General features: G+C 37.7%; 1 protein-coding gene across 1 annotated transcript; it reads right to left on the bottom strand.

The window, feature by feature from the left end:
- Positions 1–1,441: 1,441 nt before the first annotated feature.
- Positions 1,442–21,530, bottom strand: LOC139974119 (uncharacterized). Its single transcript, XM_071981047.1, has 6 exons — positions 20,739–21,530; positions 11,145–11,441; positions 9,930–10,594; positions 6,433–6,661; positions 5,752–5,895; positions 1,442–5,025 (listed from the first exon to the last, which is right to left on the bottom strand). Exons 1-6 carry the CDS (start codon positions 20,914–20,916, stop codon positions 4,754–4,756), a joined length of 1,785 nt encoding a protein of 594 aa, XP_071837148.1. The 5' UTR covers positions 20,917–21,530; the 3' UTR covers positions 1,442–4,753.
- Between the last annotated feature and the right edge of the window lie 1,867 nt (positions 21,531–23,397).

The raw sequence follows: 23,397 nt of genomic DNA, 5'->3' as shown, positions 1-23,397 counted from the left end.
CCTAAATTGATATTAAACGGTTCCAACGACTCCACGGCAGCTATTCCCTCTATTATGAAAGCTTGGTTTACGTTTAGTGAAGTATGGGGCCTTTTTTAGTTTATTATCTTTATTTGTTAGCACAATCTTCCTTTCAGAGCTGCTGCATAGACCTACATTATATATGGTAATTATGCCTTAAGAATGAACCTTTTTTTTCTCGGGTTGGAAGGGGGAACACACTACTACATGGCCTTCCCACAGACTCAAGTGATAACCTCAATCAGTAAAGGGTATGTTTGAGTTTATTATTACTATTCATTACCAAAGTCATCCGTTTATAGTGCTACTTTTATTGCCCTTTAAAGTATGGTCTTTGAGGCAGAATGAACCATTTTGTCGTCTAGGCTTTACGAAAGAAATTTGGATGAGGACCTCGAATATATCAAGTGACATTTTTCGTTTTAATTACTTGTTCGCTTTCAACCTACATATTGCTCCAGTTTACATTACAGTAACATAAAGGTGTGGATTCTTTCAATAGCTGTTTGTCTCTGTAATAGGATTCCTAATAAACGAATCATTTTCACAGGAAATTGGTTTCGTTGCTCTTGGAATTGTTGGCTACCTGTGATCCTTCATTGAATCTCAAAATAAGAATAATGGAAGAATGTCAACATATCAGTATAGCCCCATCACTTCAAGTAGGTTAAGACCGTGTTTACGAAATTTAAATTGATCGCCCTCTATTTACCCCTACTATTCTGCCCAACACGATATACCCTATTAAATGTATTATGACGTATGTAATGTGATATGTATGTATGTAATGTAAGTATGCGTGTATGTATGTATGTATGTATGCGTGTGTGCGTGTATGTATGTATGTATGTATGTATGTATGTTTGTAATGTAATATGACGTATATTATGACGTATGTAACACTTATTAAGAACCAACAGACGGAAGCGCCAGTGAAGGATTAAAAAATGGGTTTTGAGGGTTTGGGGAAGGCGGGAACGGGAGGGGATGGTGGGATGGAAATTCTAAATTTCACCGACTGATATAACCATAGTGGCAAGGAACCTTTATCGAAGGGCGTCCTGTGCCCGAACTGACATATTTAATGCAACAAATGCCCCTACAGGACGTTTTACTCCCGGCTGACAATGTATATGGCGAGCATGCGCACGGGTGGGCTGGAGCAGTGTTTTGTTCTGGTGTGTTTTATGTTAACCTTCTTATGGGTATCCGTGGACAAGTCCAATTTTATCTGCCGATACGACTGAATATACGTGTGATCACGAACGCGACTATCCACCATACCCCTGCACTACGTTCTCCCTTCCTCTCTACCCCCTCCACCAACCCATCACGGTCACACCCCACCTCACCCAACGTGGTTTGTGTATAATACTTTGAGATTGCAACGAGAAATTAATGAGACGTATAACTTTGAATATAAATATTGCCTTTTTTATTTTATTTTACTCTTGAAATTCGAAATATAAACAGTTTATAACTATATACTGGTCTTACTTGTAAATTATATCAAAACAGCAAAATGCGTCAATAACATGTAACACAGTCAACCCCAAATCTTTCAAATTGGTGTAATATATTCTCCTGCTATGATGATGCAGATGGCGTAAAACATAACAACGTTCGATTTTACATTATTATATGACATTGCGTCATCGTCATTCTTAAACATAAATGACGTTGACGCAAAACGACGTTATTTATTTTTTGCGTACCTGAAACGTGTTAACAACTAAATGTACGCACCTACCATCACTTATTCTAAAATCCGATGAAAAAAAAATCTTTCAAATTTCAGGTAATGCGATTTTGTTTTACATGTTATCATCAAGAAATATATATTTTCTCACTGTTTGTTTCTTTTTTTGGTCAGGAGGAGTTAATAATATTTATATGACCTTTATAACATATCTATTATAGCACGTAACGTTTACCATATTCATCCACTAGCATGTTATAATATTTATCAATATTTGACTGTGACAGCTGAGAATTGAAAAAGAAAAATCGAACTTTCAAACATAACGACGGTAAACAACAGAGTCAACAACAAAGTAAAAACGAAAACTGAAAAACTACATATAATTAAGCAAGACAATACAAAGATGTTTGTTCAAAGAGAAGCCAAAAAAAAAACAGAAACAGAGAAAAGACTATAATGCCGTTCGATGGCTACTCAAAATAAACTTGCATCATTCGCATGACGTCATACAATACCTAATGACGTGGTGTCTTTTAGATGAAGGGGAAATATATCTTATAAATGTACACGTAAAATATGCGATATACCCAACCGATTTTTTGACGATTTATACTGAGGCTAAAAAAAAATTCAACGGTAAATATTTTCCAGAAGGAAGAGAAAATATAATTACAACCACTGGTTCTACTTCCTCCCCTTCCGCTCCACCCCTGGCCTGAATAACTCTTTCCCACATTTCTGACAATTATGTGCATAAAGACCTTTTTATGATATCACTACATCGTTGGATATCGATAAGACTAGATGACGTCATCAGGTGTGAACTATTCATTCCTCAACTTTTGACACCATCAACTTCAAGGTATATACCAACATTCTTCTTCTTCTTCGTTGAAAATAAGTTTCGTCAGATTTCTAACCAAACAAGATAAAAAATATTTCTCAGGCAAATATTGAAAATAAGCAAAACTATTAATACTGTCCAGGTGTTCATCAAATTTCGAAAATGATTAAAATATATATAAAAAAATGTAACTACTATCTTTCTATAGTAACTGAGAAAGTGTCAAAATCAGTTTCTTACAAGAATAGCCTATCACTTAGGCTGAAGTTGATTGCTTAGCAAAACTGCTAGACATTTTTACCATGTCACCATGGATACAGAGCTGAAAATCTGTTCATGTTTTATCTTTCAAATCATTTTCATTAGAAGAAACTAATTAAAAGAAAATTACAAAGAAAAGTTGCGTTTTGATGAAATTCTAAATTAAGAGAAAAACAAGGAATGCTAAGCATTTCTAGGTATCAATCGAATTATAATAGGCAAGTAAAGCTATTGAAGAATATATATATATATATATATATATAGGCCTATATATATATATATATATAGGCCTATATATATATATGATGACGTCATATACCAACTACTATAATCCATTTTTATCAAGTTTAGAAACAACGCAGCAACACGACAATTTGATAATGAATGAACGTTAGCTTAATTCGGCAACTTGACACAAATATACACATTTGTTGTGATATCGTGTTATATATAATTATATATATATATATATATATATATATATATATATATATATATATATATATATATATATATATATTAAACACGGCAAGACTACCGCTGTGTTTTTACCCTTGCGGACCAGCATATATACTTGTGTCATTTGTTAGCTGCATGACAACTATAGTCTTTAGATATCTGGTTCATAATCTATCAAAGATAATGCTATAGGCCATCGGTATATATAGGTGACTGGTCTACTCTATAGTTTAGAATAAATAAAGAAAACAACGCAATTAGTATTGAATTTGTTTACTCTATCTTAGTAATGGATGTTTACAAATAAGTTGTATTAATCAAGACAACAACAAGTAAACAGCAATTAGAACCGTCGCTACATATAATTAATTGGTTTCAACTTATACACGTGAACTTTGGAAGTCTGTCCCGCGAAATTGATAGGATTAATTGGTTGGTCAATGTTTCATCTTATCTGAAAGAGCTCGACACGTTATCAAAGACGAATATAATATCTTTAATCACGCACGTACACACGACACGGCAAACAAGAGCTGCTATGCAGTACCCTTATGCACTCTGTATATGGTAGTGGAATAATCAACCTGAAACCAAACAGTAGTGTCTATATGTTAATATCATGTCATGTTTAAGAATGGTTTCACTCAATGTTTAAGAATGGTTTCACTCAGTGACACAATTTTGTTCTTGGCCATGTCTAAGCCAGTTAGCGGTTGATTGCAAATATGTTGAAACACCATTTTGTTTAATAACGAACGTTTCCTATTTTAACTTTAGCATTGATGCATTCTGTCAGAAGTATAGCTCGTATAGATTTAATATGTTTGGCTGTCATTCTTTTAGTATGACATATACAATGTAAACAAATAAACCAATCACTTTATGGTTAGAAAAAAAAAGAGTTCTGGTGTGGCAGTTTGGCAGATTTTTCAAGCTAAAGGAATTGTGAGCTATGGCTATTTCATTACCGAGCATGCATACTCTTCATACACTCTTATTTCCTTTTGTTCAAGTAAACTTTCTGTGAAGCTTGCTTAGTGTCATACCATCATACAAAGTATGCGACGGGGGGGGGGGGGGGTGTCGGGTGAGAGGGAGTCAAGACAGAGGATAATGTCTTTAGATTTTGAGCAGCCCGTCAAGAAATCTTACATATTTGCTTATTACATGAACTCCGCCACACACAATTCCCTCCCCCCCCCCCCCAACCCATTCCCAATGTTCTAATAAACCATGAGTAACATCCATAAGCCCTAACTGGGTTGTAAATCGTCCTGATTTCGACCCTGCCTCGCGGGACTGGACAAACTACAAAGTTGTCTTGCGTCAATTGAAGGAACGACTCGTCAAAATCATTCTCTACCAATGATGTCAAAAACAGAAAACATGAATTTCTTTCATGCGTTTCATTCCAATGGAATGTTAGTACTGTTGACGAGAAAAGAAATCAATTTTCCTGCTCAGTGTTAGACGCAACTTTCTCTTTCGACGCGAGTTTCGTTTGTCAGCGGGGAAGGTGAGAAACTTTCTCTTCGGTCAATGTTAGGGTGTGGTCCACCAACACCCCACTCATCAGCGAGCGTTATCTTCCTCTTCTTTTCTTTGGCCATGATGAATCGTTTGGTGAAACATTTCTGGTAGAAGGGTACGAGAAGGTACAACACAAAGGCCACACAGTAGATGAGTATACTCAAATAGAGGGCGTCGTCGTAGGAACCGGTTTTGTCAACACTCTCACCTGTTCAAAGAAAAGGAAGAAAGGTTTTAACTAACACATACACAATATCTGGTCTACGCAACTTTGAGCAAACTTCCATCAATTAGAAACATATTATTTGAGTTGTTTCCTCCTAGCGTATCTTACATTGTCAGTCTTTGAAATATAATGAACTTAAATGGAGATTATACTTATAGCTCGGCTTTTAGCTCCATATTTTGCAGTAACAATTAACAATTAATGTCGTAACAAATTCTCCGTAACAATTTTGTTCAATACATTAAAAGTGGATATTTTTTGAGAACCAAGGATAAGCAGCTCTCTTCCAACAGTCTATAAAACATGTAGTTTGTCCTACCGATACTTGATAAAAAATCACGAAAATATAAACTAGAAATGACTTTTTCCCCTGTGCATCAGTAGAAAAACAGAATAGCCCTTGAAGCACTTTATATTTTACTATCTCACGCCAAAATGTCGACATATTTTTACCGAGAATTAAACGTAAAATGACTTTCGCGTTCAAACGAATTCGGTTTTATCCTCATCTCATGTTAACATCGACCCTTTACATCTTTCACATCAATATATTTCAAATAAGAAATTCAAATAATGATCAGTCGTACTTAAATTTCTCAGAAGACGTGTTTCTGTCTACTTCAAAAACGTTAGCGTGCACTGGCATTTGTTGCTGCATATATATACTAATGACCGTTTAAACGGTATAAGTGGAAACGTCATACTCACCAAACAGTGATCCCAATATAAGTCCTATGCCATTCGCGCATAAGATTACAGTCCAGGCTTCCACACGCCTCTTCTTACCGAATACTTGGTTACAAATAGAGTATGGTAAAGCGTCAAATACAGTCATGACGATGCAACCGGTCACTGAAAGTACAAAAGAAGTAGAAATGACACATTAAATGGGTACCGATTAATATCTTGATATACTTAATGACATGTTTCATATTTAAATACCTTTAAACGTTTATCCGGGACTTAAACTAATTTCTTATGCTCTAAATTTTATTTCATTGACTGTTCCATGTTACATTTTATGCCGTTGTCAATATTAAATGTATTTGTTCCCTTTTCCATTGCCATCTTATTATTCACGTTTGAATTCTTATTGTTCTTATTATATTTTTATTCCACTTGATTCTGTACGCGTTCAATCGAGTTTGAAGACATAATAATAACGTTATGTACTCTCGATAATCTTTACCAGATTCATCAATTGGAATATACGCATATAAATATTCCTGTATTTACCATAACTAAAAGCAACAACAATCATTTATGTATCGACAGTAAACAATAAACATTATGTAAGATTAGATATAGGCCTACGTGCAAATGTCGACAATTGATCAAATATTGATCTAAAGAACATTTCTTGAAAAACTAATCAATCAATATATTTACCGATGGATAATAAAATCATAGATGGGAAATCTCTGACCAAGAACAGAAGACTCAGCATAATTCCGATTCCTAAGACGCTGGAGATCACGAAGAGATAGATTTTACCGAACGGAAGATGATCACCGAATAAGGACAAGAGAATTTTACCAATGATCTCCGAGACTGCAATGATACTGATAGTTAGAGATCTCTGGGTACCCGTGAAACCTAGGATCTTCATAAAATTACCCTGAAACATGAGGAGAAAAGAAAGGTATATACATTATTAAAGAGATCCATGCGGCAAGGTACCGTCATGAGTAATGAAGGTGGTAAATTGTATGTTGTGGGAGGGGGGGGGGGATAATCCCTTGACATGTAGAATATATATATATATATATATATGTGTGTGTGTGTATATATTTATACGTTGGTGAAGTTAAACTGAAGCTGTATGACCAGTTGCAGCATTGCCTACTTGTCAACGTTCTCAAAGCTAAGTTTCTATGGTAACCACATTATATATCCCATATACCATTTTTTTCATAGGCCTACTTTCGATGGCGCGTTGTTGGATTTTCAACGACACGTTATCGATGTTTCGTCGCATCACGTGAGTGAAAACGCTGAACTGATTGGTTATGTCGAGAACGCGTAGTAGATATCTGATATTGCTCCTTTGACATGTCTCACACGCTTTACCTACACGATATCTGTCATAAAATGCGTCTATTTACACACTCCTTCAATGATGGTAATTAAAATTAAAACAATCGTTCGTTATATCGTTTAGGTCACGTGCTAGGATTGTCTATAAACCCTTTACTTTATTAGGAAAACCATAGAAATGAATACATATTGTCTTTACACAAGCGATAAGCGTGCATCATACTCTGTTGTTATCGTTCGTGACTTTTCGTTTCCCAAAATAACTTTACTATTGTCTGTCAGCTCTTGAAATTGACTTTACCTATACACTAAACTGTATGTCACTGGCTCGTAATTTACCGAAACTATACAACTTGTGATATCTGAACAAGTACCAAACAATGAAGTCGTTATTGTTAAGCAAATAAGCGTATCCTATTATGTCAACACAGCAGATAATAACAGCCTAGCGTTATCTGTTGATACGTATCATCATTCTCAAAGTTACGTTAAGGTTGAAAAGAACGTTATTGTCCAACATCATTGTGTTAATGATATCTGAATTTTTGACAGTTCAACTGTAATAATAAAACTACCTTTTGTATCATTTACCAGGGACAACGACACAGGTAATAATTGACGTAAACAACGCCATAAAATGGCCTGGTGTGCATATACATATAACAAACTGTAAACATTGTTCTCTTGCAGTAAAATATGAACCTTATTTATTTATTCAGTGCAATGCGGTTCCATGGTATACCAGGTACACGAGCTACCTGGATTTCAAACTGCAACGCAGCAAGGAGGCGGAGGGCAAGATCGGAAACGGAGCAAATAACCATAGCAAAACTGTTATATCATATATATTTACATATAGTGATGAGAAGGTTACTGTATGGAACAACTCTGTACGTTGTATATTCTTTCGAATTTGGGGGGAAAACAGGAGTAATCAAGGGATGCACGCATGCATAAATATGACACTTTGCTCCACTTTCTTAAGAAAGAAGTGTACAGGGTAGCAATGAGTCTCTTCAAATTATCGACTTTCATTCATAGTTTGTGGTATCACTTATATATAGACGCGTTAAAAAGAGCATGGCCGCATGGTTTTCTCTAGTGGGTAATCACGTACGATCTTATGCTGTTCTTGTAGGCCTATGCACGATTTTAATTGTAGCCTGCTCACGATACAAGTTGCCAGTGTGTCCATTCACATACAACAGGAGATACATAGTAACTATAAGATCATTGCATCCATGCATGTGTAGACACATGTGTAACACTCATCGACCTTTATTAACATGTGAAGTATAGCTATTTCCCTAATACTCAACTTGACGGGACATACGTTTACAATCGTAATATAACTGGACTGAGATCGAGAGGAGTGGATCAATTTGTTTTCGTACCCACGCCGCTCTCTCTTCACTGGCTTTTCTTTCTTTCTTCCTTATATAGAACATGCATGGAAGTCATAGTTATACATCTCCCAAGCTCAGAATCTACGTTTTATAGTAACTAATGTTTCTAATTATTGGCATGGCTTTGTGGTTATCATTCATACTTTTGATCCAGGGAGCTGCTATCGAATCCCTCATTGTTCATAATGTACAAAGAACTAAGGATAGCGCCACTTTGACCTTCATTCTCTCGCCCTTGTACACAATACCTATTTAATCATTAATCGACAGCTGCGTGTACCTATTTTCTTGACAAGATGTTAATTCCTGTCATTGTACGGGTCTGTTACGTAATATAGCAAACAATGGTATCTAGATCTTATTAGCGTGGTTAGTAGTTATCGCTGTACGTTGGTTGAAAGTCCATAGAATGTAATAAGGGTATGCCTATTTCAGTACAGCTATATGCATAAGGTGATCACAGAAACACCCCAACCGTTATTTTGCGGTGGTTAATTTTGTTAAGGTTTGTACAATCTTTCGCTGATGTTTTAGTATCAATTAATTCATTGATGTGCTGTATTTATATACAGATGTCTTAAGACTATTAATCCCTTACTTTTCAATGAATGCTAATTGTGGAGACTTTTAGGATATATGGCTATATATGCCGTGACAGCATGACCAATCTTCATTTAACTGAAAAATTACGAAATAGGTTGTTGCTGTCAGGCGTAACATTTCTGGATTTACGGTGTCTTCATTAAATCAAGCTTATAGCTCACTGGATGCTGACCGTTCATTAATCGTTGTACGTTCAGTACGAATATTTCTTCGGCATTTGCTATATTTGTTTACTCGAAGCACACCTGTTTACATTCAAAATAACAACGCTTAATAAAGCCACACAAAAAAAGGCATATATATTGGATAAGATCAAACGAATAATAGGCTTTCGACACTTTTACAATATAATCTGGAAACTGCACTAAACAAAGAGGTGTTAGAGGGGCTCACCGTCATATTAACACTGTCACAGTAAAGTGTGATATATATATATCTGTAACCAACATGGAGTTGATTAGCATCATGTTTGATCTCTAGAGTAAGGCAAAATATGTCACCAAAAACAGAACTAGTATTGTTCGATACAGGTGACAGACGCCTACAGTGGAATTACGACCTTCCTAACCGGTTTCGAACCTCTGGACGTACAATCAGCGTCCATAGCCTAGTGGTTAGGGTGTCCGCGTACAAAGCGGGAGGCCCGGGTTCGAATCCCAGTGGAGGCTGGAAGTTTTTTCACTGTTCTTGATTTTCCAACTCATTTCGATTTCTTTTATATATATATATATATATATATACAGAGGATTAATGAAATCTTGAACCTGACATAATTATCAACAATCCCCGTGAAAACGAAGGAACACAAAGCGACTTGATCAAGTATGCAAATCAACTCACCAGACTGACGTAATAGAAGCTCATGGTCATCGCACATCCCATCAAAGCAATTGATATAAACCACAGTTCCGGTAGCTTCATGACCATCAAGATCTTCCAGATCAGAGTTCCTTTTAATTTGAAATATAATGGTTTCTTTTCTCTTAATTGCAGATCATTCATCGCGGCCTCGGTTTCCTCTTGTGACATCATAACTTCGTCATCATCTTCGTCATCATCTTCTTCATCACCTTCCTCGGGAATGGTGACGCTTTGTTGTCGTAGTAACCTTTTAGCCTCCTCGCCTGTTGTCTGCGCATTATCGGCAAAGCTGACCCGTCTCGAAGAAGTCACGCTCGTATTGGCTTGATTCTCTTTAGAATGTTCACCAGTCGTTTTGTTTAGTTCTTCTGCTTCTTCTTTTTCAGCCTCCTTGTTAATTTCGTTTGCTCTGATTACGCGTTCCTTCATTGCATTCTCTCTTTCAGATGCAGCAGAAATCATCGGTCTTCCGCCTTCGTCGAATCCTACGACCTGAGGAGTCGGTTCTTTTGCAGGCGGTTGTGAATACATACTGCATGATGGGACACCTAGTAACAAGATGGCGGCTCCCATAACTCTGAACATGTTTCTCCATCCGTAAGAGTCTATCATCATTTGAATCAATGGACTCATAATCAACATCCCTGAATTCAAATATGAAAAATAAAACGAAGAGATTTCAGTGAGTATGTCATTCTGATAATAATTTTCTTTCAATTAAAACAATGTGTGTCCGTTTATTTAAGAGATTTCAGAGTATTTTGAATATTTCATCGTAAACATATAACATTGAAAAGGCCGCACAGAAATACGACGGGCGCGTAGGAATTCCTCGTGTCCAATGTAGGTTAAAATTCGGACACAAGTTTTTTTTTTTTTTTTATCATTTTGGCTATTTTGGAATTCAGTTGATCAACAGGGATCTTGCACTAAACGTAGGCCTATAACAAGTATGAACAACCCGAAGGCAGAGGCGGCTCCAAGATTTAATAAAAAAGGAGAAGTGTGAGTTATTTGGTAATTTGTTAATACGTGAAGCGTAAGCAGAGAACCCCGGGAAACGATACATCTGACGTCATACTTCGGTGTGACGTAATAACTTTAAGTGATTAACGATCTGGTCAAAAATTGATACATTGCATGTATAGTAAATATATGTATTAAACATGTAAGAGACTGTGCAGTACTACGTACCCGCAGTGGTGCCAACCAGTGCCACGCTGGTCGCTCTGGAACAGTTTACTCCTGGAAAATATTTCAGAATTAGGTTCATAGAGGATATCAGGACGAAGTTGATGCCGAAACCATAGAGAAGGCTGAAGGTGACGAAGAGGGGTGTGATGGTGGGCATCATGGATGAGATGATAGTAGAGAAGAAGCACATAAAGAGGCCGAGGAACGCCACAGGCCTGTTGGAGAACTTGCTGATTAACGGATTTGATACGAAACTGCCTAACGTGTGTAGACCAATGGCAATGGAGCCTACCCATGCTGTGGAAGAGAACAATTGTACATAAAATCAGTCAATGATACAAATGGTATAAACAGACTTATCATATTAAAAAAAGGGAGGGATTTTAAACAGATATGATATTAGTTTATTATATTTTGTTGGTTGAGTTGAGCTTGATGGTTCTATAACAGTAGGTAAAGTACCATAGTTTTCAAGAATTATAGTCAGAGCGGGAGCTTAGGTGTATAACCAACTACTTTGTCAATAGTCACACTTGGAAGGAGAGAGGTCTGTAGCTATACCGGTAACAATTTTTTGCTAGTTGTAAATCTATTTCATTTATCACGCAAGAAAACGTAAGCTTTCATTTACGACATGACTTGAGTTCTTTTTACCCCTTGTTTAACACAGAGTTTCTCATGAAACCCTCGAACCACGCCTATAAATGGACGTATTCTATAAACTATGGTATACCCCTCCCTCACCCCCCCTTTCTCCCCTAACAACAACAACACCCCCACTGCCACCAATACACACCCACTCTAACCCATTTCTGTGACTCCAATTCCTAACTTTTAATAGAGAAAACAACAAAAGTTTGCACCAAAAAAAAAACAGTTGTCACGGAAAAAATATCTTTACAGTTCTCATGTTGTATTATTCTTGGCATATACTGGAGTTCAAAGAGACTCAATAATATTATTTTTTCATTTTTTTGTTAATACTTTTTTCTCGGAATAGTCACGCGACATGGATTTGTAATGAAATCACTGTTAAACTAAGGTCACCATTTAACAGACGATGAGGACATATTCGTCAAGGTTTGGCAACTTAAATCTTTTGTTTGTGTGTGTTAGAAGAAAAATTAAATTTGAAATATTTCCTTTTATCTTGTCTTTTCTATTCAAGTTGTGAATACCAAAGATGAATAATGATCGTGATCTATTAATCTAATCCGTTTTAGTCATTGCAATGTTGAACTGAATTGCACTTTATGGCTTAATCCATGTTTTCTCGATCATCTGAAAGGAGAAAAACATGTTTTTTTTTTCTCTCAAAGACGATGAACTTGGCAACCAAAATGCTTGGAATCGGAAATTCCACAGGAAGACAAAGATCGGAAAAACACAGAATGATCGATCTGTTTCGCAAACAATAATGGCGTGATGAGGGTCACTGTCAGGATATGTTGACATTTAGAACAATAGAGAGAAGGGAGGTCAACTAATTACAGTAGATGTTGTCAGATATTCACCCACCGATTGTTAGTAAACTCTTACAAAAGATAATAGGGCCTAAGTATAATTTTGAAACATTTCTCCACACGCGTTTCTGAGCTTTGATTGGACCAGCGGCCAGTTAGCACACTTTCCCAATACTGATACACCAGCCTGTATTATCATGTGATATCATAGTACATCAAATGCCGTACGGTATTGACAGATTGAACCATTTGCTAACATTTATCTGATGGAAACAGGATATTCTATACAGCTCATATACCGTTAAGTAAGAGTGTTTTATAACGAGACACTAATTTGAAGTACAGGGTATTATACAAATTGTCCCAACAGCGTGCGTGTCAATAGTAGACAAACATATTGGCAAGAGTGGAACGGTATAGCCATACTATTATGGACATTGGTGTTCGAGGGGCGGGGTTGGGGGTGGGAGCGGTGGGAGCGGTGGGAGCGGTGGGGCAGGGAGCAGGGCTTATAACTGTGTAGAATAAAAACTCACATACTGTACTATTTATTTCAAAGAGTACTGTATTTAACTTTATTTCATTGTTCGAGCAAGGGTGGGAATAGAGAAAAAGTGAAAGAGTCCAGTCAATTCCTGTTAATTCTGCTTATTATTATTCCTGGAAAGAGAAAACAAATGTATGGCCAGAACAGGATTTGAATCATGTGACGTCTGGGTTGTAACCCATGCACGTACAAGAAGTCACTATAGTTAAAATACCGTTCTAACCATATGTTTATTTTAGCTCTTACCCATTGTCTAAAGCTATCGTTATCAGTGTTACATTATTTCATTTACATATTTATATATTTATTCCCAGCATTTATAGTATTCGGCCAGTTTATTGGTTTAGACCAAGAACAAACCTAAATGTCAATCTGGTAGAGAATGACCGGACGTGAATCACAACGTGCCGGGAAATATAACAAGGACAACAAGCAAACAGCAACAATGGTTGATGTTGTCATGGATACTAGCAAGGTTTGGACGGTAAGTTTGGGAGCGCTTCCAAGAAAAACCTTCCCTATACACATTCAGTGTACCAAAATGCAAACTTAATTTTTCACCTCTGTGCTTGGTGATAATATTTTGACTGGGTTAAAGGCGATCTTGCTCATGCACTAGGAAGAGGGTGGGCTATATGGGTGGGGATTAGGCGGGTAAAGTGACTTAAGAAGGAACCAGAAACGACATTTCATGAAAATTTAAGATAATTTAAGATAGGTATAAACACAGCAAGAAAGGAGTGAATGTATCACGTTTTCCAGGGTGGATCCAGGATTTTATAAAAAAATAATAATAAAATTTTTTTCGAGCACTGGGATCATTAAAGACAACTCTCCTCGTAAAAAAAGTCAGTTGGACGTGAAACAGTGCATTCTGGGAATTTATAGTCTATTAATTAGGTATGTAATAAGACCTACAAGCAAGATTGTGCTAATTATTACCGATGGTACTTTCATTATTTGTGTGGTTCTAAGAGAAGGCGGGGTGGGGGAAGTGGGAGGGGGATATGTACCTTTTACTACCGTTGGTACTTTCATTATTTGTGTGGGGTTCTAAGAGAAGGCGGGGGGGGAGGATTGTGTGGGGTTCTAAGAGAAGGTGGGGGGAGGAGAGGGAGGGGGTATATACCCTACACCTCCTGGATCAGTGCCTGTTTCCCTCTCTCATGCATAATTCACAGGACAGACAAGTTGAAAGAAAGACATCTCTATTTTTATCCCATAGGGCAGCTTAGCTGTTTGATCCGAAATTGACGAGACAAAAACATTTTGCTAACGAAACGGATTGTATGTCGGTCCGCCTTACAAATTGAGTTACGATTTTCTCTGTAAGGGATAAACAGTTGGGTATCATTGTAAATACTGTTATGTAAACTAAATGTAATTATATCATGTCTCCTTTATATTACGAACTGAATTAAGCCCGTGTTACGGGTAAGCATATGCCATATATTATTAACTCGATATTCTGACATAATTTTGGAAATTAGCAAAATTTTTCTTCTATCTTCTATTGGTACTGAATTTTTGTTAACGTCTCTTTTTTAAGTTTCACCATGGGATTGGTATTTGAGCAGCATCTTGCTGTTTTTCAGTCTAACATTTTGACATCGCACCACGTGATATGAAGATACGACAGGTGTATTACGATATCACAGACAATGGTTTGGGTGTAGCTAGACTATTGTGGTTAAGGTAGAGTTCACAAAAACTGATGTGATATCAATTTAAGTAGGCTCACGTAGACGGTACATGACCGGATAAAATAACCTTATTTAATGTACAATCGTCTCAAAATTTAAGATTAGGATATTTCAAGCCAAGCTGTTGTAAATATTTTTAGATAAACGGTCACTTTGGATGATTATATTAGTATAATATATTTGAGGTATTTTGTTTTTGTAATTTATTGTGATCAATGTATAGGCCTATATCTGTAAAGCTAATTCGACATTTAGTTCACAAGTTGATTGCAATTCTGACTTAAATTTTTAGATAAGCTGCTGGCTTGTCTCATTCAAGACACAATCGTTTTCAGTGTTTCAGTGGTCATAAACAATATAGGGAAAGGGAAGGGGACGTCGATAGGGGTGTGGGGGGGGGGTGACGGATTGGGGACGGGGAGGAGACGAGAAGTTGAAGTGTAAGCTTAAGGGGATTTTAATTAAGATGAGATGAGGTACTGGGAACTAAGTATATATACATCGCCGCCGTTAAGGGTGATAGTGCTGCCAGAGTGGGGTGGGGTGGTGGTGTGGGTGTAAGGTACAAGTGTAATTGATCCATAATGATATAATAGTGCCCCTGCCTAATGCGTGTGCCATTCTTCATGACTACATATGCTGGGAGCTCAACCCCCCCCCCATTCCATATTTAACGCACTATCCCATGACGGCTGATTTAAGCCTATCTGTGTACGTTTTGACATTCGCCTCATTCACAGTATCATCAAGTTTGGACAATTTCGAAACAATGTCAGTCATTTTTCACTTTCGGCTGCCTTAAATAACGATTTTGTTTGGTTTTCAAACAATGAACAAGATTGCTCCAATGTGGGTACCGTGAATACCCCGGGGTAATCTGATCTACTGTTATAGGAAGCAAAAAGCACAAGAAATCTAATTTGTTTCTTTACTCCACCACAACCGCATCAGGAACAAATATATCAGGTTTAAAAAAAAAACACATCAAATGTTTAATAAAACATAAAATATAAGAGGAATTATGTGTGCGACATTTCAACCAACTTGCCTGTAAACGCTATTAAACAAGCACCGTGTTTATGACTCAGGTGTACAGGAATAGTCAAAATATATTATCAACACATACCTGTACCTGTTAGTTAGAATTTGAGAGGGGGGAGGGGTATAGGCCCATTCTGTTTTTCAAAGAGACCCAAATTTAGATCCCAGTGCAAAGTGCCGATGGAAAAAAACTGCACCGTCCACCGACACAGGTTTCAGATTAAGGGGTTTTGAAGGACTAGTGACACCTCACCCGCATAAAAAAAAATAATCATAAAAGTATTGTAGCCTAAGCCAATGTCGTTCTCCCACCCCCCCCCCAACCCCCTCCCGGGACCCTGTCAGACTGCTCAGCAAGTTTAAAGCGATTAACTGCTGTGATATATTAATGATTTCTGTGGCGGAAAAATGGGAAACCCCCGCCCCCCTCCGACCTCCCACCCTCTACATTTTTAAGCTCAGCTGTGTTAAACTAAACACAATAATCGGTTATTGTTCCTAATACGATTACAAAGTTAGTGTATAGCCGTGGTTTTCAACCTTGGGCTCGCGGGCCCATTTGGGCCCGCGAGGCCGATTTTGTGGGCTCGCGAGCATTGCCCCAGTAATGATTAAAAGATTAACCGTTAATTGTATTGGAAACAGAAGGATCCTACTACAGCCCTTTCCTTCGAATTATCGCAATTTTTACAAGTGTAGACAAATATGATCCACTTTTTTTCTTCGGATCTTTGACCTATTCTGCCTCGAATATGAGCAATAATTGGAATAACTTATACAGCGTGATATCTATACAGTCCGACACTTCTATCAGTTCTCCCGTTCGATTGTCAATACAAAGTATTCTTACGTTCTCTCTATTTGTTAATTTGTTTTCAATAAATAGAAATTCCCTCACCGATTCGAAATATATCTCCTTTAATACTACTGGGCCTCATATGCACACGTCAAACGGTTTTGCTGCTTTTTTATTGCATTGTTCATCTCCATCTTTCTGCATTATTCTGATAGTGATAACGGTCACACATTTCTTATGAAACCAGTGTACCATTGAGGGTTGCAAGAAATCTTTGAGATAGGCTCTAATTGGGAAGTACCTGTCATCTGATCACGGAGGAACATTCATAGCTCTGATTGAGTCCCCGGGTCACTTGTGTCAAGAATACACTAATAAACGCTGTGAAATTGATTTTATGAAGTTGATAACTTTGCAGGGTAAGGTATGGGCTCGCGAGGACGGCTCGGAGGACGAATTGGGCTCGTGATCGAAAAAAGGTTGAAAACCAAGGGTGTATAGTAACAATGCGACTGGAATTTTGTTAATTTGCATACCTGTTATAATGTGGCACAGTTTTTATCTATGACAACGACGTGCTCAATTGACCGATCCCCACCCCCCCCCCCCCGGGAAGAACACATAGAATTCTCACATGTTACGCTGTTGACTCTACGTGTTGCCATTACTGTCGCAGTGAAAAATGTTATTCTGCATAAGCTGTTGTCGAATTAAATTTAATTGCGACAAAAATGTTTGATGGCGGTGGGGAGGGGTGGGTCGTACGTGACTTGGTTAACAATATAACATTTGAAAGAGTTCTACAATGCTATTGTGTGACAAACATTTAGGATCCAGTCAAAGTTGAAAGACACATTAAACTTTTTCAAACATTCCCGGGTGAAGAAATATTGAATGTCGTATGAAAAACAGAAATGAATGAATCAGCTGATATTTTAGTCAGGGAAGCATAAATTATGCTGACGATCAGTACATTCTGCGCTTGCTCCTCCTTGTGTCGTGTACTAACAAACTATACAAGCTACACCATGATTCCAATTGGTCCAAATTTTGTGCGTGTCGGGGATTGTGGGTTGGAGGGGTGGGGTTAGAGGGAATGGGGAGAAGAGGAACGGGAAGGGAAGGGAGACAGAGGGGGGGGGTGTGGAGTATAGCAAGGGAGAGAGTGACACCCACACAAGCATAGACAAAGGCTTATAAAACGATAGTGAATCTTCATGAGTTCCAAACATGCATGGTTTACCTCATATTCTGCTGAGGTAAGATAGGGGGATTCAAAGTCACGTGTATAGGTCACGCGTATAGGTCACGTGTGTATGAAACCAAAAGAAATGTCTGCTGATACGACATTTTTCTAGTTTCCTTTTTATTATTAGTTTTTAACCTTTTTTTCAACTTTTCCATCGTTTATAATCACCACGCTGATCACGTATTTAGACATCCAATCTATACCATATATGCAGGTGAAGAACGATACGGAAGCGATTAACATAATTTTGAAAACAATATAGCTTCCTTCAGTTCATCAAAGTTCTTGAAGAAACTTAACAATAAATCAAACCTGGGAGAAGTATCGATGTGATAATAATGTCATCATGCTAAAAAAAATCCAATGCAGAAAGGGTATGGCTTTTGTTCAGTCTAGTGCGACTTCATATTATATAGCTGGGGCCTATACCTTGACAGCAGGGTACCCACATGTTTTCATGTTCCAAGGGAGTATAGGTACCATTGCAAATATATTGTCAAAGGCTTTCAAAGTAATGTCATAAGTGTTTATGTACGATTTAGTAACGCCACCGACGATCAGGACCATAATCGGAGTTTATTATTATTTTAGGGGTGCGGGTGGGTGTTATTTTAGGGGTGCGGGTGGGTATTATTTTAGGGGTGTGGGTGGGTATTTTTTTAGGGGTGTGGGTGGGAGGGGTTGTGATGAACAAATGATATGCTAGTTTCCGTCTTGAAGAGGATTTTTTAGAAGAGGGGTACCCCACACACTACCACCCGAGAGAAATAGTTCTTTAAGTAGAAGGGCTTACATGCACAATAGTGCGATTATTTCCATCATTTTAACTACATTTGTGTAGTACGAGCTTTTCTTTTTAGTACAGCCTATAGCCTCATTTAACTATACTATACTCTCCTCTGCTCGTAATTATGAGTAGCCGACAATGCTGTTTCGGGATACAAGAGACTCTTTCTATAATTCGAATTTTATCATTACACCTTTTTGCCTATTCATAATACTTTCGGATGTTCTACTTTTTTTCGCCCTCTTGAATTTTTTATATATTTCAACAGTAAGATTTAAAACTCTAAATTTTCAATTTGAGACATCACGCGATCAGACAGGGCATTATGCTGTAATATGCATATCTCGCGATTTCTTTTTGTTGAAATGATGTGTTTTCTGGTTATGGTTAATTGCACCATTATATGATTATCATTGTAATAAGGTATAAAAAACAGTCCAAACGATGTGGCGACATAACGGAATATTGTTTAACATTTCTTCAGTGTTGCTTTAATTAAATATTCTTTTGCCGAAAGTAATTAAGCTATAGTTTAACATAAGCATGACGTAATCAGTAACATTCTCAGTCACATTCATCTACCTTGTCGTGTGTGTCCTTAGTCCTTGAACCACGAGCGTTTCTGTAGCTTTGAACAGCTGATCACTTGTAAGGCTAAATATACGATTTGCATGAATTCTACCTCCAGAAAATGTCTCTAATTCCTCCTTCACAGTATACTATAGTTAATAAGTTATTCAGATATATTGCAAGTGAAACAAAAGAATTCGGTTCTTGGTGATAATGTAATTCGGGAAAGAAAAACTACCTCAATCAGCTTGTCTCAATATAGCAACGTAGGTTGTTTTTTTTTTCAACTCAATTGCGCTATGAGTATATATACCATTGAAGTTGCGCATGGATGTATTCAAAACGTGATGAAATTTTACACTGATATATATGGCCCTTATAGCATATGCCGGTTATTTCTGTATAGGTTGAAGAGGCAAGTACCATGGTCCCGGGGCCCGAAGTTCAAGGGCCTTACCGGTTATGAGCCTCTGTGAATAATTCCAGACAAGTCTGGAAAACTCTCTTTTTCGGGTTTCCGCCTTTAAAACAATGGGAAGGGTGTGGCAGACGGGAGCTAATAGGAACTGCGGGTAATGTAAACCAAATGTTGCTGGAGGTCGCGTACTCTAACCTTGCTCGTTTGTCTAACTTTTTTCATCTGTATATGACCCTTGCGAGCGCGTGCAGCAGGCAATGACATTATTTGGCAGATTTAAACATTTCCATAGAAAATCTATGATCAGAGACGATCTAACATTATACTTTGCAAGTTGGTTTTCTTATCTTTTAATAGACTTATTATTGTATACAACGATGTATGTTCATGACTAAATCAATATTAAGGTAAACGTGTATGTTAGCAAGAACTTACAGATTGAAATAAGGACATTAATTTGATAACATAAATTTAATTGCGTACTAAGTTAAATTTGGCAGAATTTATTACAATTTGACCAAATTATATACATGAGGGTATGGCGAGACTTCTGGTTGTTGGAGAGCCCAATACTTTTCTAGGCGGAGAGGGGGAGGGGGGAGGTCACAATCATGACGAAAACTTTAAACTTCTTGAGTGGGCTCGACAAAGTGGAATTAGACCCAGTCTCCTGTCATTTAAACATTAAATTGTGCTTGGATTTGCCGTTGTGGTACCGAACTCGATTCAAGGCTTACCTCAGGACCGGAGTAATAAGCATCCTCAAAGCTACATATCACATACCCAATTCCCCTGCCCCTCCCACGTACCCACCCCTTCCTAGCTCTCATCTATCCACCCCATCCCCCCACCCCCACCCGTCTTTCTTCTATACTCGAATAAATGCGAATATGTAACTTGGGAGAAATAATTTCAAATTGAACATTAGGTTATATACGAATGAGTATACACAAGTTTTGCTTCAGTACATTACATTATTAAGCTTAAATTTGTTACCAAATACATATAATTTGTACTTACATGTTAGTGTGGTACTGCTGTTAAAGTCAGCCTGTAGAGCAACGAAGATGAGACCATATGAATACAAAAGACCAAAAGTTGTGACGAAATTCCAAAAGGAACAAAAGACGACGACCCAGCCCCAGTTCTGGTGGAGAAAATTCTTAATCGATTCCATCTTGAAGATAGAAGGCGCCATAACGGTCAAATATTATCGCTTCAAATTTTGCGAATTTTCTCTCTTATTTATTGTATGTCGTCAGTGCCTCTGTTCTTCTATCTGTTAATCTGTCTGTCTGTCTCAGACTAAAACAGACTAAGAAAATATTTTATTTTCCTCTCGGGGGTTCACTAATGCTTGCAACTGTACTGCACCACGAAGATGTTTTCCTTTCTAGAGGCGACTGGAATCTTTCGGCTGAAAACCTAATTCGTCGTTTGATATTTCTATCATGTTCTTCTTCTTCTTCAAAAGTGAGGCATTTTTTGTTTCAATCCTCGAAGAGAAATGCGAACATTTCTGTTACCTCTCGGTCCATCGACAGCGACAACGTCGCTCAAATTCAGCCGCAAAAGCGCGTGCTTTGCTGTCAAGTTGATGTCTAAAATGCATTTCCAGTAGGCCTTAACTCTTCCGAACGAGTCGATTTCTTCTAACAAACTAGCCTGAACTCCACATCTATAATTTTACTTTTGTGTATAGGTCGACGATAGGTCGTAGCTCTTTGTCACTCAACTGACTTAAGGAGTCTCTATTAAGAACCTAAACTATCCCGGCATAGTAACATATAAAAGGCCGTCAAACTAACAAGTTTCAACAAAGCCCGGTCTGTGTGATTGCGCAATATCGACCAGCTGATTCGCAGCTGATCTTCAACAATGCTGTGACGTCACTTGTTAGCAAGGGGCGTGTATCGTGTTTTCTCTCGGTAGAGACAGCCGCTTTGTTAAAACATAACATGTATGGTGCTGTTTCATACCACCAAAATTCGTTTAAAATGCTAAACACGCGCTATTCAATTAATGTTATATACTACAAGTTGCTTAAAACGGTTTTTGGTGCATTTATTCGGCAAATATGAAGCTCAAAAGTCTGCAACTAAAGGGTTTATTGTACACCGTAGACATTGTTTGTCCGTACGTAAAGTTCCCATTGTAAACAAATGAGCACGACGTGGGGTTTAAATATGGGCGTGGCTTAAAGAAGCGAATAACACGGTAGTCACGAGATCATCCAATCAAAGCAATCTAGCTCGTTGACCTAGCAACGCATCTTGACTGGCATTGTTGACTCAAGCTTTAATAAAATAATATCGAAGTTTACTTTGTGATCTCCTATCCTGTCATCGTAAGCTATGTGGTATATGGTTCGTTTTTGTTGCCTAAGCAAGTACAAGGTCATATACTGGCGTGCACAAAGAAGGAGGGTCTGTCAATACTTGGTTATAAATTCATAGAACTTGCGCTCGTTATCTACATTTTTAAAACCTGGGTAGGACAATTCCTCAAGAAGGAAATAAAGTAAGCTAGTTCAATCTGGTCTACATAATGATGAATCATAGGTGAAAATGAAACCGCAAATGATTGCACAACCCATTGTATCTCCATGCGCAATCGTAGTAAACAGTGTATTTGCACGTGAGGTGATTTTAGCAACGACATTCAACATTGTGAAATAGGAGAATAAACAGGATCCTCGTGGGTGTAACAGCATTGTGAACGACCCTGAGCAATGTAGATACGAAGCCATGGACATTTTCGCGGAGGGTACGCTATATTGTGTGTGCGCGTATGTATGTGTGTCTGTGTGTGTGTGTGGAAATTGGTTGGGGTCGATGCAATTACAGGCGGGGTGGGGATGACAGGTGGGTGGATGGGCGGGTCAATGAGGAGTGTACATATACATGGTGGAATGCATTATGTGTACCGGCCTCCGTAGAAAGTTCTTGGACACGAATCATAGTTTAAATGGTACTAGGCTTACGCTGTGGTAGAGATTACCTTGTACCTATGGTGTGACTTATTTGGCCTCATGCTACTGTTTCTCGTAATTAGTTGAGACAAACGTTACTGGAACAAGAGCACCCCCCCCCCCCCCCTCTGAGCGTACCATCCCAAGATTGGACAACATGATAAAAGTGTTTAGATATGCCTATGCCCATGGAGGTACCTTCATGCTATGCCACACCTATATAGCCTATGTTCGAAATATACTAAATAAACAAAATCCAGCTACATATGTCTATAGGCCTATAGTGAGGTATGATTTAATTATTCACAAAGGCCGTTGTATGTATGTGGGACATGCGCTTGAAATATAATTTCCTATATGTACCTTAAGGCTTAAGTGTATTTTTCAAGTTTTAAATGGAGGAATAATATTGGGGATGTACACCTCCATATTATACCAGGGATCGAGGTATATGTCAAAGATAGCTATAGGCTCACTGCGGTTATACACTATCGTTATACACTATGAACGATGGATGACACCATGCTTGTAAGAAACAAGGCGCTGTAACTTATTATGTAAAACGATTGTTTTATAAGTTATAATAAGGTATAATGAGACCCTATATGATGTTAGCTTTATATTCATATTATACTATCTAAACTTTTAACTTCAATTAGGCTATATGAGACATTTGAAGTCCATTGTAAATAAATAACTTGACCCCAT

This window comes from Apostichopus japonicus, chromosome 9, assembly GCF_037975245.1.
Source record: "Apostichopus japonicus isolate 1M-3 chromosome 9, ASM3797524v1, whole genome shotgun sequence".
Lineage (NCBI taxonomy): Eukaryota > Metazoa > Echinodermata > Holothuroidea > Aspidochirotida > Stichopodidae > Apostichopus > Apostichopus japonicus.
The sequence above is the reverse complement of the archived record's forward strand: the minus strand, read 5'-3'. Positions and strand labels throughout refer to the sequence as shown.

What these genes read in the sequence shown, in the direction of transcription:
- LOC139974119 (XM_071981047.1), bottom strand. Translation starts at nt 20,916, where the DNA reads ATGGCGCCTTCTATCTTCAAGATGGAATCGATTAAGAATTTTCTCCAC. An exon ending in CAGCAGTACCACACTAACAT is followed by an intron (nt 11,442 to 20,738) that starts GTAAGTACAAAT and finishes TCTCTTCCACAG; the next exon opens with CATGGGTAGGCTCCATTGCC. An exon ending in TATGATTTTATTATCCATCG is followed by an intron (nt 5,896 to 6,432) that starts GTAAATATATTG and finishes TTGTACTTTCAG; the next exon opens with TGACCGGTTGCATCGTCATG.